The sequence below is a fragment of the Aedes aegypti genome, chromosome 3 (assembly GCF_002204515.2).
Source record: "Aedes aegypti strain LVP_AGWG chromosome 3, AaegL5.0 Primary Assembly, whole genome shotgun sequence".
In the NCBI taxonomy this organism is placed as follows: domain Eukaryota; kingdom Metazoa; phylum Arthropoda; class Insecta; order Diptera; family Culicidae; genus Aedes; species Aedes aegypti.
Genome location: NC_035109.1, coordinates 130,050,317 through 130,069,160, shown reverse-complemented (window position 1 = coordinate 130,069,160; position 18,844 = coordinate 130,050,317). Strand labels below are relative to the sequence as shown.

Here is an 18,844-nt window from a genome sequence, read left to right as displayed (position 1 = left end):
TTGGACAAGTGAAATCGCTCAAGATTTCAAGAGTGAGCAACGTTTCCAGATTTCGAGTTAAGCCCGGTAATCAACTACTCGTTGCTGTTGTGCGCCATCCACGCCACGAAACATAGAGAAACATAACTTGCTCAAATTAATACATTTGAGTTGAGGATTTCCCGTTTGACCTTGACAATCAACTGATATCATCCCACAGTGTTATTTATCTGTAAGAGCATCGAAGCTAAGAAAGCCATCGGCCCTTTTCAGGGCCATCAAATTAGTGGAAAAGAGTTAAAAGAGAAATATATCCGACTTTATTTATGACTTCTTGTATTCCAAAATCAATTTCACAACTTCACATAAAATTTCATTTGTCCTGAATAATTTATGACTCAAAAATTTGAGACTGTACTCGCGGACGGTGCTGCAGTGCCGTTGCACATAAAAAGGAACTTTTGTGATCAGAAATATTTTAATAATTTTTCTCCATCTAAGTTTTCGCCTGTATGAAAAGCTACGCTAGAAATGCGCACAATCATCAACCATCATCATCGCGAAAACTGACGACGATTATTGAATTCTCCCAGGTCTCCTGTCATTTGACCAGCTTCGTAAAATGGCTCATTGTAAAACGCCCGAATTTGTGCTAGTGTCATTTTCATTTCGCACGTTTCTTAAATGCTGTTATAAAGATCTAATCTCAATAACTACAGCCATATGTGTTGTTATAATGTTCCTTTCTCTGTGAGAGACTGCAGTCGAAAATTTTCGAATATTATTTGAAAATTTGTTGTAGTGCTCTATAACTTATATCGTACAGCTCAATGAAACATTTCGTTGAAATATTTCAGAGCGTTACTAACAGACAAACAACTCTGGGATTTTATAATGATATGATAGATAGATAGATAAGATCACCATAGCTGTAATGCATCTGCGAGGTAAATAAATGATGTGAGCTGTGAGCTTGTAGTAGCCAAGTGGATATTCTGGATTATGAGGCATATAAAAGAAGGTTATGAAGCGTATGCTGCAAATCATGTCATCTGTATCGGATACCGTAAGCAAGATTCAATAATCACGGAAGTTACTGATTACAGGACATATCAAAATGAACTCTGAAATGATCTTGCCAAACTGGAAAAGCTAACTGCAAGCAAACATTGTTGCATATTTTCTCTACATAGAAAAGTAAGTACCATTGAGGGATGAATTCAAACGTCTTTGTATAACTGATCAATTTTAAATCCTTCACAGACAATCAAAACCTTTCCTATACAGATGTGAAACGAGCATACCAAACCGAGAAAAACGATGCCTTGAAGTCCGAAGCGATTCAAGGATCTATGCTGCGTTACTCAAGCATTCGTTGTTGGTCTTCCTTGTTCTGTTTCAGACACACCAACCGAGAAGGAAATGTTGTTCATGTCGTTCAACATAAGTTCTATCAACTAAAAATATATGTATGATATTACTCAAAATATAAACTAAAATTATCAAAATGTGTTTCAGTGTCGAAACAATTAGTAATTTCCAAACACATTAAAGCACGGTTTTTTAACGAGTCTAAAACGTATCCTAATCGAGTTTTGCTATATGCAGTCGAATGTGACGAATCGAATATATACATCACTCACGAAGAACTCACACAATGCTTGAACCTGAGCTTGTCCATAATGTGTACTCAGTAGACTGGCCCTTAAACAAAAAAGTTGTAAAACTCTAAGGGGCACCCCCTAGATATGTGCCTTAGGGTAAGAAAAAAGGTCTCTCAAAATTTCAACTCAATTGGTTGCGCCACCAGCAGGCGCATTCAATTCGAAGTTTGTATGGGATTTTCGTTTCAAATATATTGAAAATAGACCCTTGGTCACTGTTTTGTTCTGTATACTGAATGATCGTGTCCAATTGGGCCCAGAATGACAAATACACTAGCTGATACCTTAATGAACATAATTGCACAAGTTTGTATCTGGATTTAAGCTCATTTTCATTAACATTTCAGTTGTTGAAAGTTAGGCTTAGATCAGATCCCGTACAGTCACATATATGTATGCGTCTTGCGCAGCAGCTCGCCCAGCGTCATAGGTGGCTATGATGCGCCTAGTAGTAACCATCATGCAATGTTGAAGGAATGCAGAGTTGTATTGCAGATCTACTTCAGATAGTTAAAACACCAACTTTGTCACTTTTAATCATGATACAACCTTCTACAATATTGTTCGCTGTGGTATCAAGTAGTGTTTTTGACATTCTGGATTCAATTGAACGCGATCAACGGTTTTCCTGAACCAAACAGTAGATGATGTACTGTTTCTCATATGCTTGAGCTGGGAAACCCATATTAACTTCAATTGAAATGCGCCAGCTCATGGAACGATCAAATGAGCTGAAATTTTCAGGAAGTCTTCCTCTAACCCTAAGGAATAATTCTGGGGGGTGCCCCGTGGAATTATACAACTTTTTTCTTCCATACTTTTTTTCTTCCATACTTCCATACAACATTTTTCTTCCATACTGAGCTGGGCCAGTCTAGTACTCAGGTATGGGACTAACCATTGACCACGTGGTAATTTTTTTCCCCCAAATTTCAATAACCACCTCCACCCCCCGTGGTCATTTGTCCATACAAAAAAATATAAATTTGTATGGACCGTGCTCTTTGGCCAGACACACCCCATCTCCCATAAATGACCACGTGGATTATGGACGACCCTTATGCATCATGAGTTCAACTAAATAATGGAAAAAATAATAAAAATAACTAATTTTTTTGAAAGAATCATCGACGAGACCGGGCTATTTATGTTAGATTCTACAAGTCCGAATATAAAACAAAACCTTTCGGGTGAGGGATCAGTGATGTAGCCAAGGGGGGATCCTAAAAGGGCAATTATATAAGTACCGTAAAACGGGGTACATCTGATAGTTTTTTTTTCGAAGAAAACTTGAATATTAATGTATGCTGGTCAATTTTGAATTTTTATTTTTAAAACAAGTACTGGCATCCTAGCTATCGATTGCAGTTGATAGATTTTCGAAAGATTTATTCAGAATGGATACATAATTTTTCATATAATCGGAAGTCGATTTTCTGTTTTGGATAATGGAGCATAATTCAAACAAAATTGAATGAATTACGGAACATTTGTAGGGCATTGCATACCTCTAAGCGTTTATTGTTATATGGAAATTTCTGACTTAGATTAAAAACATGGTCACAGTTTGTAAAAATGGTTCTTGCTAAGAGATTTGAAATCATTTTCAAGTTCTATTATAACTAGACTATCAAATATAAGTGACCAACTATTCAAAACTACATCAAATAGTGATTGTAGAACAGGTTGTTCGTAAACGTTTCGAAATTGCTAAAATTACATCAATTTTTAATATTCGTATATTAAGTCTCTAATGTTCTCGATTCAAATGAAAGTAGCTCTGACAGGAAGTGTCATACTAATATTCTGTACTTCTGCATTCGTTTTGCTTAACTGATTAACAGATATTATCCTATTTCGTTTTGTATGTGGTGGGTCCCGCACTATCAAAGTTACCCCGTTTTACGGTATATACAGTTAACTCTCCCTTACTCGATATTCCATATCTCGATATCGAGTTATAGAACCATAGTAAAAGTTGGTTTTCATGGCTAACTCGATGGTCCCTCAGATCGCAGTTGCACTGGTTTTGTGTTCTATAACTCGATACCTCCCTAACTCGATGGTCCCTTCAATATCGAGTAAGGGAGAGTTGACTGTAATATTTGGATTGTTGAAAATTCGACAAGAAGAGTATATATTTAGTTCACGTATTTATTGTAAAGGTAACGAAGAAAATTGACATTGGTGTATGTTTATAATGAATATTTATTTATTAATTTAATCAAATTCAGTGTTAATATTCTGCTCACTTCTTGATTTTCTATGTCTTCCATACAGGGCTAGCAGCAGGTTTCTTTTTAGAGATGCAATGTCTCTAAACAAGTCTCTATTTTTAATTAAAGGGCTTCAAAACCACTCTTTTTATTTATGCAGAAGATGGATAGTAACCCTTCGTTGATCCATAACTGTGGGGCGATTGCAAACGGATAAGAAACTGAGACTTTTCACCTTCATCACTCATTTCATCAGTTCCTGCAAGGATTTTCCTACCGATAATAAAGCAGCAAATTCTCAACTCCAAGATAAACCCACTGCTTAATGTTTTAACTAAAGTTCGTTCGGAACAGAATTGCAGAAAATATTGCACGACTATTAATCACCAGTGCGACCGTGCTCCACTATCTATTCAAAACTGGGAAAATACGACGACCGGAATGAAGTCTCGTTCATCAGTCGAGTCGAGAAGTCCAGAAGACGGAGCATACCTCTACGTTCCGAGATGCGATTTCTCTTCGTCCTACGTGGTGTGGGATGCTCAGAGCAAAGCAAAGTCAAACCGCACAGCATTAGGGTGGCCCATTTCTGTATGAGAAAAATCAAACTGTGAAAATCTTAAGGTAATTGTTTTTTTGGACCCCCAGAAGCAATTATGAAAGTTTGAGCGAAATCCGTCAATTCGGGTTTTGGGATCAAAATGAGCTAATTTGAAAAGCCCAACTTAAGGTTTTTGTAGTTCGATCGTTGTGGACCACCCTAGCACAGCATCCTTTCGTTTCCACCCAGATTCTGATTGCTTTCTTCAGTTTCAAACTGAAAGCCCAGAAGCATTCCCCAACGTGAACCGAGCCCTGAGGGCGCGGGGGTGACGCTGTCAAGCGCTAAACTTGATGTGCACTTTGTCAGGACACCATCGTCGTCGTTTTCGTCGTCGTCGTTGGATTCCTTTCACCCTGAAAAGGAGTCCCCAGGCTGCTTTATTATTGTATTATTTATTCATGCTCACTTTTCAGCTTAACTAATAATTCATTTCCCCGAAGCATGATTTCCTCCTGTGGCGATCCGCCATGTCCGATTGCTCGTTTCCTTCGGGTGGTTGGGTGTTTTTGCGAGTCCCTGCTCAATTTGTCCTCGCGCTCACCAGGGGAGTCATTTCCGTTTTTCGTCGTGTTCGCAATAATTGACAATTGTTGAAAGATTCCGGGGGAGTTTCGGCTGAATTAACCCGTAGAGTGCCAGGACGATCTTTCAATGAATTGTCAGCAATAATTTTATTACCATGTCCCCTTAGTTACGGATCAATAAGTCTCCAACCTATTAAATTCAATTAAACAACATAGGCATCATAATTGTTATTTTAAATTTATCCAGAATCACATAAAAATTAAAAAGTCTATCAGTTTTTGAAAACACTATCATAAATCAGTACAAAATCAATAGATTTTCAGCTCAATGTATTCGTATTGCAGTGATTTGGCGAAAGCTAACAGTGCGTCACATCTTATTGCAAACAATAGCAGAGTTGGAGCTGGAAACAAGGGTAAACCTTTCATGGATAGTAGAAGAAGGTATTAGAAATGGATCAATAAATAAATAATTATTCAGATAGTTCACACTCTGAGAAACCCGGCTTTGATCATTCAACCATGGTACACACTCAATCACGATTTGCTTGTTCGATATTTTTTTTACTTTACTGGGTACGAATTGTAAATAATAAAAAATACCGAACTTTCAGCTTTTTGATTGAAAGCTTGTGAGGTTCAGTAATAATTTTTATTTTACTTGACACTACGGTAGCTGTCAGACCCAATTTTGCAACATTACCGAACAGGTCGAAAAGTCAGTAAAAACAATTACCGACTTAATTAACTCATTACGCGTGGTAAAGATGGACAAATTATGGGTGGAATTATGAAAAAAAAATCCACGTGCTCGGCTGGGATTTGAACCCAGAACTCTTGTATGCTAGACGAGCGCTTTACCAACTAAGCTACCGAGCCAATTGGTGACGTAATAACTGAGTTGCTTACAAGTATAGAATTCAAATCTCTACAGACCACGCGGACCCCTTTCATAACCCATATCCATCCATCTCATGTTAAATACACACGCGAGAAGAGCGAGTGCGATTTATTTAGTGTTGAAACTGTTTGCCTATCGTACCTACATCGCTTCCACAACAACTGTATTGTGGAAGAGTAAAGATGTGGGAAGGCTATCAACGTGTCGTTCTCACTCAAGTGACGACATGACTACTACATAGAGGAATTCTAAACTTGTAACCAACTCAGTTATTGGGTCACCAAGAGGTTCGGTAGCTTAGTTGGTAAAGCGCTCGTCTAGCATACAAGAGTCCTGGGTTCAAATTCCAGCCGAGCACGTGGATTTTTTTCATAATTTCACCCATAATTTGTCCATCTTTACCAAGAGTAATGAGTTAATTAATTTAATAACCATGCGGATTGGATTACCGAACAGCTCAATATAAGCGTCAATTTAATTACCGACTATTCAGTAGCTAGTTGATAATTTTTACTGGCTTGTCGTCAAAATTAAATCAAAACAAACTGATGCACATGCGGGAATGTGTCAAATGAGAATCTCCTGCTGTAAAATTATCTGGCGCCAGAAGACACGTCTATGGTAACCAAACTTTTCCTGTACCTATTTTGCGCTTTCTCGTGGTAAGTAGTCGAAATTTAGTGACCAACTCAATTATAAATAATCATGATCAACAATGTTGTAAGAAACAAAAACTCAATTGAACGATTTCGGAAAATAGTGAAAAAAGCCACGTATTTTTGGCTGCCAAAATAACGGTGAAAAAATGTACGGAGAAAAATGGACATCAAAATTTTAGGAAACCACCAACTTGTACCAAGTTTTTGCAAACGAAAACCGTCCAGGGTATTTACGGGTTAAATGATTCACCACGATGCTCATCATTTCAGACAGAAGCAATTTATTACACAACTATATAGTCTATTCCACCACGGATGCAATTAACCATTTCTCGATTACTTTTTCAAATCGACGTAAGTAAGTTTTATACGGGTTTGAGAAAATTAATTAGGAAAAATCACAATCTATCTTCTAAAACTGTTTTAAAATGAATCACCTTTTTAACATTTTTTTGCCGTGTACTTCGCTCAAATTTTGCATACACTCAGCTCATGTTCAAAAACTAGGTAGTTTCTATTATTTCCCACAAAAATAATTATAAGAAAATGATAAGCCGTTTCATTCAGTTACTTTCGACGTTTTTCTACCAGTGTAAAATCGGCTCAAGTAGTGTTTTGTTTTGATTCGTGGTTAAGTCACTTTGTCTCTCCATACAGCGGGGCGGCGAAAGTAGTGGTTAGGTTGCGAAAGTTGAAAATGTTACTTTCGTCGTTTTGTAAATCCGGAAATTAAACGTTCTAAAAGTGAAAAGTTGAGTTGGTACAGAGCGGTACGTATAGATTTCCGCCTGCTTAACACGTAGGATCGATAAAGTAAGTTTGTATACTTTGTTGACTTGAGTCTGTATGAATAAGTTTTCGAGATTTGACACTTTAGCACTTACTTCATTCCCACGCAATGAATTTCCCATCGTTCATCGCCAGCAGTGATCCAAATTGATCAGCCGGGCACCTTCCGATGGTTCCGCCAGGTAGAATCGAGCCCGGTATTTCCCCCCGACTTTGCGCGAATAAATCGTGTCGATTTCCTTGACGGCATCCTCGACGGCACTCTTGTTAAGTAATGTCACGGTACAACCCCCGAATCCACCTCCGGTCATTCGAGTTCCTAGCACACCGGGAGCGCCCAACGTGGCCTCCACCAGGATGTCCAGCTCGTGACAGGAAACGTTGAAATCGTCCCGTAAAGATTTGTGCGATTCGTTCATTAGTTTTCCCATCTTTTGTGTCGGTCCCCGGGCCCCGGAAAGTGACATCGCGCAGTCAGTCACGGACGGCGTGCAGAGCCATTTCCGGAAGTTACAAATGGGGGTCCATTTGTTTTTGTGTTTCGCCGGTTGTCGTTGCGGCACAGGTGTATGTGTATGAATTTGCGGAACATTGTGTGCAGTCATCCATTGTGAGGGTAATGGAGTCGGGGTTGTTTAAAGGTTGCGCACATTGGTTGACGTTGATTGAATGGCGAGAACATGAAAATAAAAAAGAGATGTTGATGATTTATTCGATTTTTGTCAAAGCATTTGAATAATGACTGGGATCGAAATCAGTACATTAAAGGATTGGATATGACAGGGCCCAGATAGCTGTAGCGGTAAACGCGCAGTTATTCTGCATAACCTTGCTGAGGGTCGTGGGTTCGAATCCCGCTGGTCGAGGATCTTTTCGGGTTGGAAATTTTCTCGATTCCCAGGGCATAGAGAGTATCTTCGTACCTCTGCCACACGATATACACATGCAAAAATGGTCAATCGGCAAAGAAAGCTCTCAGTTAATAACTGTTCAAGTGCTCATAAGAACACTAATCTGAGAAGCAGGCTTTGTCCCAGTTGGGACGTAACGCCAGAAAGAAGAAGAAGAAGATATGATAATTATAGGGGAAGGCGGGGTAAAACCTTTGTGATAATTTATCACGATTATTTTTAGCGGCGATTAAACTGCCCACCTACGGGGTAAAAGCGACCGCCACGAGTTTTGTGCATAATTTTGCGAAAAAATATTCACTGTGATTCTAAGAAGTATGATGTTTTATGAATTCTACATTGTTTAACCTAGAAGTTGAATCATTTTACCTCACGTTTACCTCGTTTCGCATTTTTTTCAATTCAGCTGGTGAACATTAGATTCGGTGGAAATATATTTTTCAAACTGATAAAAGTTTTTTTTTTCTTCCTTTCAGAGATTATATCTTAAGACGATTTGTGGAGTTTTTTTTTACTTTTTCTCGATTTGTGCGCGTTTTGCTCAAGAGGGCTTTATGATGGCTCCAGCAATCGAATTGGTTTCGTGCGACTCCTTGTTTTTATCTCCTCACGCTAAACTTGCTCCGCTCAAATATAAGTGCCGAGCGCACAAAATCGGCCTCTTTTCGTGCAGCACATATTCTCTGCAAAGGGGCTATACACAGTTTTGTGCAAACGGTGGTAAACAAAACTGAATAAGTGAATAGCGCACAGAGGAGGAACGCTTGGAATGCGGAATTCACTTCCATGTTTGTTTTGCTTCTGCAAACATTGAGGCCCAAGTAAAAATGGTGCAAAAGTCAAAACTGAAAAAGCAGTTTTCTCTTTTTAAACAGACAAATCGAAGAAAATAAAAACACACAGCTCTTTTATTTGCCAAATAAAATGGCTGTGCATTTTTATTTTCATTATTTTGCTGTGGGTATTGCGTTCAAATCCAGGCATGCAATGAATCATGCCACGTGTATGAGAGGATTGAATCCTAGGATTCAATCCTTGATCGATTGTTAGCCGGGTGAATGAATCGAGTAAGCATTGATACCGTTTTGACTCGAAATCCGGACACTTAAGAGCCAGTTCGCGAGAGCCGCAACCCCATCTTGTATCGATGTTCTCCGATCAGGCTGAAATTTTCAGGGATTGTTATTCTATATAAAAGAGGATGTTTTGCAAAATATTAGATTTTTATATTAGGGGGAAGTGGGACAAAATGACCCCCAATGATTTCATGTCACTAAACATGCAAAATCACAAAAACTGATATAACTTTAGTAAAAGTGCACGGATTATGTTGAAATTTGGCATGATTACTCTACGCCATATATACTTTAAGATAAGCATGGTATATGAATTTTGAAAGAACTTCAAATCGAGAAAAACAAGTTTTTCATAAAAATTTCAGTGATTTTCATACCGATTTTTTTCTTACCAACCGAACTAGGTCAAAAAACTAAATATGGCGTTTTGTAGGGCAACTCATGGGCTTTCATTTGAGGTATGATCTAGACATGCCGTTTCAAAAAATTTCGAAAAAATTTTTTTTTTCGGGCTAGTGCCTTGAATCTGAGCCATTTTGCGAGTACCGCAACCTCCTTGCCCAGAGCGGTTGTATTGATGTTCTCCGATCGAGCTGAAATTTACAGGAGTTGATTTCCTATATAGAAGAATATATTTCGCAAAATTTCAGATTTTTATATTAGGGGTAAGTGGTATAAAATAACCACTAATGATTTTTTCTCAAATACAATATCAATTAAACTGCTTATAGCAATAGTAAAAATGCACGAATTTGTATAAAATTTTGCGTAAAGTAACGTTCTATGAACTTCAAAATGAACATGGTATTTTGATATAAAAAAATGTTTAAAATCGGAAAAAGCTGTTTGTTTTACAAAATTAGTTTTTTATTCAAATCGACTTATTTTTTGTCAACCGAACTAGGTTAATAAAACTGAATACAGTAATTTCTCGATTATATCACGGATCCAAAAAATTTTGGCGTGATATATTGAAACGTGATATAATGAAAATGTTGTTTCTGCCATATAATTTTCATCGAAATTTGAGCTCAAAGTTCTGCAACTAGAGCGAATGAGATGAAAAGCACGTAAGAGATGGATCAAAAAGATATTTGTTGGTTGTTTGGAATTATTTATCAATGTAAAATGTATGAAATTCATACAATTATTGTGGCGTGATAAAATCGAACAGAAAACCATGTTAAAATCTAGAGTGATATAATGAAGCGATATTAAAACGAGCAGTGATAAAATCGAGAAACTACTTTATGAAGTTTTGTAGCACAACTCAAGAGCTTTCATTCACAGTGTACCGTGGTGAATCAAAGTTCGGACGGACACTCTGATATTGCGCATTTCTTCACCACTGGACTATCGCAGAAGTTTTTATAAGTGCGGAAACGCCAATAAAAGTGGGGGGACTTATTCCTTGTAAATCAGAGAATAAGTGCTCTGAAGACACCAACGTGATTCGATGCATTCCCGCACTTTTATTCACTTTTCGCACTTATGAGGCCGCACTTCGCAGTCCAGTGGTGAAAGAAATACACAATAATATTTACCAATAAAATGCTTAATTGAAGGTTAATATGTTTATTTCAATTCTTTCCTTGATATGAACATGAATAAAATACATAATATATATATATATATATATATATATAACAAAATAATACATAATAAAATGATCAATTTAAACGCATATATAATTCAGTTACCATTGACAATTAACTTACAAAAACAAAAAAGTTACTCCAGACGAACTTCTATTCTCCGTGTTTTTTTTCTTTCTTTATTAACGAGATTTTTAGCCCTGGGCTAGTTTCATCTCGGGACCAGCGGCTTTACTTCTCTTCCGAAGGAAGTCGTCACTGAAATTTTTAGTGACTATCTCGGGGATGGGATTCGGTCCCAGGTCCTCAACGCGAGAGGCGTGTGTTCTAACCACTACACCAGGTCCGTCCCTCCTTCTCCGTGGTGAACTTATATTAGTGATAGTGTCGATGAATACTCCTACAACGTATATACAAATTTATTGAATGAAAAATATGATTTTTATATAGTGATTGTAACATAATAATATACAAAGTTATAGTTCAAAAGTTTAGTCACACCACATTGCAAAAATATGCTGTAAATAATAATAATAAGTCGAGTCTAGTACACGACACTGAAGACGGCCTTACAGTTGAGGTCTAAATACGCGTATCTCTCAAAAGAAACAAACTATAGTGGAATTAAATGGTATAGTAATAAATTATGTTATTCATCTACTTGTAAATACACTGTATACGAGCACTCGACACTGAAGAAGTCTGTAAGTCGCAGACGAAATAGACCCAGTGAACCACGTATCGTATAAGGATGTGCGCCAAAAATCTCATATTCATACGTCAAAAATCAGAATCGCACAATATGTCAAATCAAAACGAATAAATGTTAACACAAATTGTATATAATTCTCCACTACGATTCATTGTCGACAAACTTTGTTGACTACAAACCATGCCGTAAATAGTATAATCTAGAATCGTATCAAGTTGTATAAACTGACAGATCATATATCAATGCAGATTAGCATCAAATGAAATCGCAATAACTTAGCAAAATTTGCCACCCGACGTTGGTATCTTCTGGCGGTGGGCTTCAAAGAACAACAAAGCGGGTGTGCTGTATAGCAAACTTCCTTTCATATTGGCAAATAATCACACCTTATTCATGTAGCGGTCTGTGGTGTAGTGGTATGGAATCGGTTTAGGGATCCAAAGGTCCGGTGTTCGAGTCTCACTGGAAACTTTTTTTTTTATTTTTATCGGAATTTTGTGGCAACGTATTGCTGACCATGGAAAGTCTGAAAAAGTCATGGGAAGTGCGTATATGGCCTCCACTTTGGTGTGTATAAAGCGTTTTCATGCATTTTATACGAGTGATTTGATTCATATATAATGATGTATAGCAAAATATATACCAACCGAAATGTTGACTGGGGACCTATCTGTCAAGATAAGCAACATATTAGAGTTTAAAGGTATTTGCTCGCCTTACTAGTGATTTTAGTATTTTATTTTTTCTTTTGCAAAAAGTGTAGTCTTAAAGTTCAATTAGTAGTTTTTTTCTCTTAATCAGGTAACCAAGTTACAATTAGCACAATTTATAGTTTTAAGGGCAAATGACTCTCGGGTTAAAGTCCCCCTCATCAAGCAACAACAACAAAAATTTATACCTTGTCAACTATCTCATAATAATCTATAGTTTTGCAAGATGTGTTTATTACTATTCAAAAAGAAACCTATTTGGCAGAACTATACTTTTCATAAGGAAAAAGTGAGTCAAAATGACCCCCAATATTTTTGTGTCGGAAAATACACAAAATCACAAGAACTACTGTAACGTATAAACGGATTTTACTGAAAAATATGTTTACTATTGTAATAATACACCATTTTCGTGAAAAATGCAATTTTTAACAATCTTCCTCTCTCTTTCACTCTTTCGTGAAATTTTTAAACATCAAGGCTAGTAAAAGTCAAAATTCCATTCAAGATATAAACAGTACAGTGCCTCATAGCAGCCATATGTGCAGTCAGTCTAAACTAAGCTAAACTCAATTATTTATAAAATGATCTCTAGCAGACATATCATCATATAAGGTACACACTCATGTAGCCCTCCCAATCGATCCTATCAAAACATTACCCAAAAAAAAATGCATTAGTTGATTCCCAACCAAACAGCGTGAGATAAAACAACGTTTATTACTAAACCGCCGAGGCTGCTAACGAAAACATTAGCATAATGCCTTATTGTTATCCACATAATCACTTTTACAAGGAAGTAACATTTCTTTCAGATGTGGCAGCGGCAACACGGTATGATATAATCGGTATTACCACTACCGATAAGAGGCTTCCATACGCTGCTCATACCGTCCGGATTATTATTCACCACGGTACACCGCAAATAAAAGCCCCTGCAAAATTTCATATTTAATTTTTTGACCTAGTTAGGTTGACAAAAAATAAGTCGATTTGAAAAAAATCTTATTGTACAAAATAAAACGTTTTTTTTTTATTCAAACACCACGTTTATTTTCAAGTTCTATAACGTAAAGTAAACAAATCCGTACATTTTTACTATAGCTATAAGCAGTTTAATTGATTTTATATTTAAAAAAAAATCATTAGTGGTTATTTTATACCACTTACCCCTAATATAAAAATCTGAAATTTTGCGCAATCTATTCTTCTATATAGGAAATCAACTCCTGTAAATTTCAGCTCGATCGGAGAACATCAATACAACCGCTCTGGGCAAGGAGGTTGCGGTACTCGCAAAATGGCCCAAGTTCAAGACACTAGCCCGAAAAAAAAAAAATTTCGAAATTTTTTGAAACGGCATGTCTGAATCATACCTCAAATGAAAGCCCATGAGTTGCCCTACAAAACGTCATATTTAGTTTTTTGACCTAGTTCGGTTGGTAAGAAAAAAATCGGTATGAAAATCACTGAAATTTTTATGAAAAACTTGTTTTTCTCGATTTGAAGTTCTTTCAAAATTCATATACCATGCTTATCTTAAAGTATATATGGCGTAGAGTAATCATGCCAAATTTCCACATAATCCGTGCACTTTTACTAAAGTTATATCAGTTTTTGTGATTTTGCATGTTTAGTGACATGAAATCATTGGGGGTCATTTTGTCCCACTTCCCCCTAATATAAAAATCTAATATTTTGCAAAACATCCTCTTTTATATAGAATAACGATCCCTGAAAATTTCAGCCTGATCGGAGAACATCAATACAACTTCCCTTGGAAAGGGGGTTGCGGCTCTCGCGAACTGGCTCTTAAGCACCGGGTTAACTTCAAGCACCATTTTTATAATTCATAATTTATATTTCCTTTATTTTTTGTGGTTTATCATGAAGTTAAATGTTTATTCTATTGCATGATGCAATAAAAATAGTGATTTGTTGCACAAAAAACGTTTAAATATGCGAAAACATGAGATGTGTCTTGATTCGAAATCCGGACACTAATAATAGGTTGCTTCGAAATCCGGACACTTTTGATTCGAATCCCGGACACCTCTTTTTGACTAAATATTCGCATATTTCAATAAACAACTCTAAATTCCATAATTATGAACAGTTTACTATATGTAATCACAAAAGTCTCGAGTCGGAAAAACGCTGAAGCTGCCAGAAAGGTACACAAAGTTTTGGCAAAAATTACTTCACTCACCTTATGCTAGCGCCTGTATTCGCAATGCATTACCCCACCTATAGTTTGATTCATGGTCACACTCTTGATTTAATGCATCAGATACAAAAGTAACACAATTTGTTCTTTGTAATGTTCAGAAATTAATGGTTAACTAGACACAACAGCTCCCAATGAACTAGATTAAACTTAGTTTTCTTCAAATATTCGTGTGCGTCCGGCTTTCGAAGCAGTCAAATAATATGCCTCTTAATCCGGACACTGAGAATTTTCCACATAAAACCATTAATCCGAGCATTTTTGGTCATTTCCACTTCACAGCAATAGGGCACAATAGTTAGCTCTTCACTTAAAACGCGATTTCGCACAATAACACTGTTTTCAATTCAATTTATATCGAATCTTCCTTCAACGGCAACTGTAAGATGCAATCTAGCAAGGACTGAAATGTGTAGAGTGTCGAAACGCATTTTGTTTTTATTTTTATTTTTAATATACTGCAGCCTACTGCGATATATTAACAACTATAACATACAATTAAAGTTGAAGAACAGTTTTGTAAAAAAAAGAAAATAGAAAAATTTGAATTCATATTATTTAAAATGTAAAAACAGTCATAGTGTCCGGCTTTCGAAGCGTCCGGCAATTCGAAGCAAAACGGTATTTCATTCCATATCGGTTGACTTTTGACACTTGGAATGTGGCTGAAAGATTTTATCATGCACAGCTGCTTCCAGTGAATGGTATCTGGAAACCAACGACAATTTTAGTTAATGTTCTGCCCTTATGTAATGACGTCTCATGTACACAAGACTTCCATCTCCTAAATAGAAAATATGAGTCAGGTGTTATCAGGAGTTTAAGATTGAATTTCCACATGTCTGTAAGTCAAGTAATACAAATTTGCAGTGGTATGATAGGTACTATTAATGCTCTATTTTTACTTGTTGAATTTAATTGTCCTGCTTACTATTTCATCTCCCGTTCGATATCCAGGTTTTATTTGTCCCAATCCTCTATGAAACGTCAAATATGCCTAACGAAGAGCATTTTCCCTTCATTCGATTGCCTATGAGCATAATGATAGAGAATCAATCATGGGATTGAATCCTAGCATAAATCACGCAAGCTGAGATTAGAAAAATCGGGATTCAAAACGATCCCGCGCATTGAGATGTTTTCAAAGCATGCTTGTTGAAATCTGGGAGCAGAAGGATGCTCTTAGTAAGAAAGTTACATTGCATACTTAGTTTCTTTTTTTATTTCAGTTTTTTTATCTGAACTATCATTTGAAAAGGGCTAACTTTTTTTACCAGTTTTTTAATATTGCAATCGAAAAATGGCAATTCCTACAAAAAAGTGTTGTGTGGGTAACTTGTAGTCAATTGCCTCAATTTTTGATTAAAAATACTAAAAGAATCTTTTGTATCATTTTCAAATAAAGGTAAACAAGGTTTTAAGGTCAGAATTCAATTAAGCTCAATAAGTGTGTAAATTTTGTACAATTATCTTACATTAAATAATTTAGAATTCTGTATGAAAATGACTTCGTAACATTATAATCGGAATTTGGCAGCACTCTCTAAGAATGCAAAAAAAAAATGAATTTAGAACTTTATAGAAAATATTATTCCTTCCCAAGCAGCACATATTGTTACAAGTAGCTTACAGCAACGGCCACTTCACATATTCAATAATTACAATATGATACATTTGAAACATGGAAAAATACTGCTATGTAACCGAAAAAGCGCAAAAAGTCGAGCCTTATGTAACTTGTTTGTTCGTTACATAAGAAGTTTACAAGCGACTGCACTTCCGAATAACTGTTTGAGAACAGCCAATCTAAAATGATGACAACTATGAAAAAGCTGTTAGAGAGGCTGCAAATTGTAAATTCAACAATTTTAATTAATCACTGGAAAAATATTCATGAAAACAATAACTATAGTCATAAAATAGTAAAGTTCTTATATCAAAATTCACAATACGTATGGAAACTTTTGACATGTAGTGTTGACCACTGTCAGCAAGTTACTCGTTTGTTACACATTAGTTACCCAGAAATCTTATGTTATTTTGAAACTGATGTGTAACTATACTGAAACTGCCAATAAATTACACTGCTGTCAATAGGGGAAGGGGTATTGAAATGAACATCTAAACAATATCGTCTTGCTTTTAATAAAAAGTATGAAAATTAAATGCGCCGTCCAAGAAAGCACATGGTTTGTGACGTGCTCAAATGGCTCAAATAACTCGAAAGAAGGCAAATTCAAGCGTGTGCTATAATAAGGGTGCAAGTCGCATGATCGATTTCTCTTCATCGATACTCTCTTCTGTGAATAAAGGTGACAAAATGCGATAAGGAAAATAGCGATTTAGATGTGAAAAACATGCTTTTTTATTATAATCGGATATACAAATATGTTCTCTATCAAATAGTAAAAACAACATCCATCCATTTGAGTATTTCTAGGGTTAATAAATCAATTAAAAAAAACCGTGCTTATGGGTCATCCATAAACCACGTGGTCATTTATTGGGGGAAGGGAGAGATTCTGCCCAATGACCACGGTCCATACAAATTGTAAATTTTGTGTATGGACAAATGACTACTAGGGGAAAGGTGGGTCTTAAATTGAGAAAAAATAACCGCGTTGCTAATGGTAGCCCCTTGTGCATTTCTGTGCTGTCACTTCAATAGGGATTAACTAACATAGGTATTCTACTAAACAGCTCGAAGATTTATTAAAATCATGGGAGAAATTCTATGGAATAACTGCAAACTCCCGAATTCCTGATTAATATTTCAGCAGAATCTTGATGTTTAAAATGTTTGATCTAACTTCAAAACAGGCGCGAGAATGTTGCCAACATTGTAATTGTTTAACCCGTATAGGCCTGAGTGAAAGCAAAACTAAAACCCCTACCACTCAGCGAATACTTAACGAATTCAAATATTTTTTTGTCAGTATACTGGCCCACATATCTAGTTTCTGGAAGTGGCCAGACGAACTCGGGAATACTCCTGTAGCCGGAGTTATTGCGGTGGTTTACTGGGTCAAGTCGGGTAGAAAAAGACGATTTTTTGGCACATGCAAAGTTATCTTTGTTTATTTCCAATGACAATCATTTTAATTTGCAGAAATCAGTAAGATCGGATATTCTACATAATAAATAAATAGTTTTGCACCGTTTAGAGTGTACCAGACGCGACTACTCGGATTTAATTCCCTGGAAAACTGGCTCTAGATTTGTTAGGTATTAAACCGTTTCAAATCTCTATATGTGTAGATCGAACATAATAGTTCACTAAAATGCGTTCCCATAAGCTTGACACATATGTTAAGATACAAATTTGAGGCATATTGGGGACCCGAAAATGGTCATTTATAGGATCAATCAAATGCAGTTGACATAATTATTCAATTTAATCGATTATCAGAAGGTTCACGCTGATGCGTTTTTCTTAAAACTCATTAATATGGTGGCCACATAATAGCCGGTTCTGGAAATTATCAGTGACTTGAAAATTGCCTACCTCCAGGGGTACAGAAGAACAGAACCCTTGTCACTCGAACTGACCCAGTGATCCACCGCAATAACTCCGGCCCCATGAACATTTCCGAAATCCTTTGGCCACTTTTAGAAACTAGATATGTGTGCCAGTATACTAACAAAAAATAATTCAAATCCGTTGAGTACTCGCTAAGCGGTGAGATTTTTAGTAATCTTTCTTTCATTCAGGCCTATACGGGTTAAACATTATGTCCAGGAGCAGGTTCTGTCTCAGTGACGATGTAATGCCAAGAAGAAAAAGATATTCGCGGAATTCCTGGTGTTTGACGCATGTACAAGCAAAAGTTTTTCATTATTTCAAAATGTTCAATAATAAGCTGACGTGGAATATTTGACAAATTTTGGCAGAAATTTCAAATACGTTTAATCATTAAATTTTAATGCTTACAGCATCATTATTTCCTTTGTGAAGTTAAAAAATTTTTTTTTACACGGAAAGTTCAATTTTCTGCTTCTTCTTGCCAATTGACCATTTTTGCATTGTGGCAAAAATAGCCAATTGGCAGTTTGATTCCTGCTGGGTTTGATTCCAGGTCGGTTCAGGATCTTTTCTTCTTCTTCTCTCGTACATCTCATTGACTTCCCTGGGCATAGGTGTATAATCGTACCTGCTACAAAATATACTATGGCGAAAATGGCAACTTATTCTTTGCCTAAGTTGCCATTTATCAGTTAATAACTATGGAAGTGCTCAATCAACACTAAGCTGAGAAGCAGGCTCTTTTCTAGTAAGA

General features: G+C 36.4%; 1 protein-coding gene across 9 annotated transcripts in view; it reads right to left on the bottom strand.

Annotated features, from left to right (window-relative positions):
- Nucleotides 1-6,807: 6,807 nt before the first annotated feature.
- Nucleotides 6,808-18,844, bottom strand: part of LOC5576099 (galactokinase) — a 182,519-nt gene continuing 170,482 nt past the window's right edge. For 8 of the 9 annotated variants that reach the window (XM_021849466.1, XM_021849461.1, XM_021849459.1 and 5 more), the window contains one exon: nucleotides 7,387-7,767. In XM_021849466.1, coding sequence (XP_021705158.1) covers nucleotides 7,462-7,767 — 306 coding nt within the window. In that variant the 3' untranslated portion in view covers nucleotides 7,387-7,461. Of the gene's footprint in view, nucleotides 6,877-7,386; nucleotides 7,768-18,844 lie in introns of those variants that run through there. The other variant, XM_021849460.1, reaches the window with a different exon arrangement.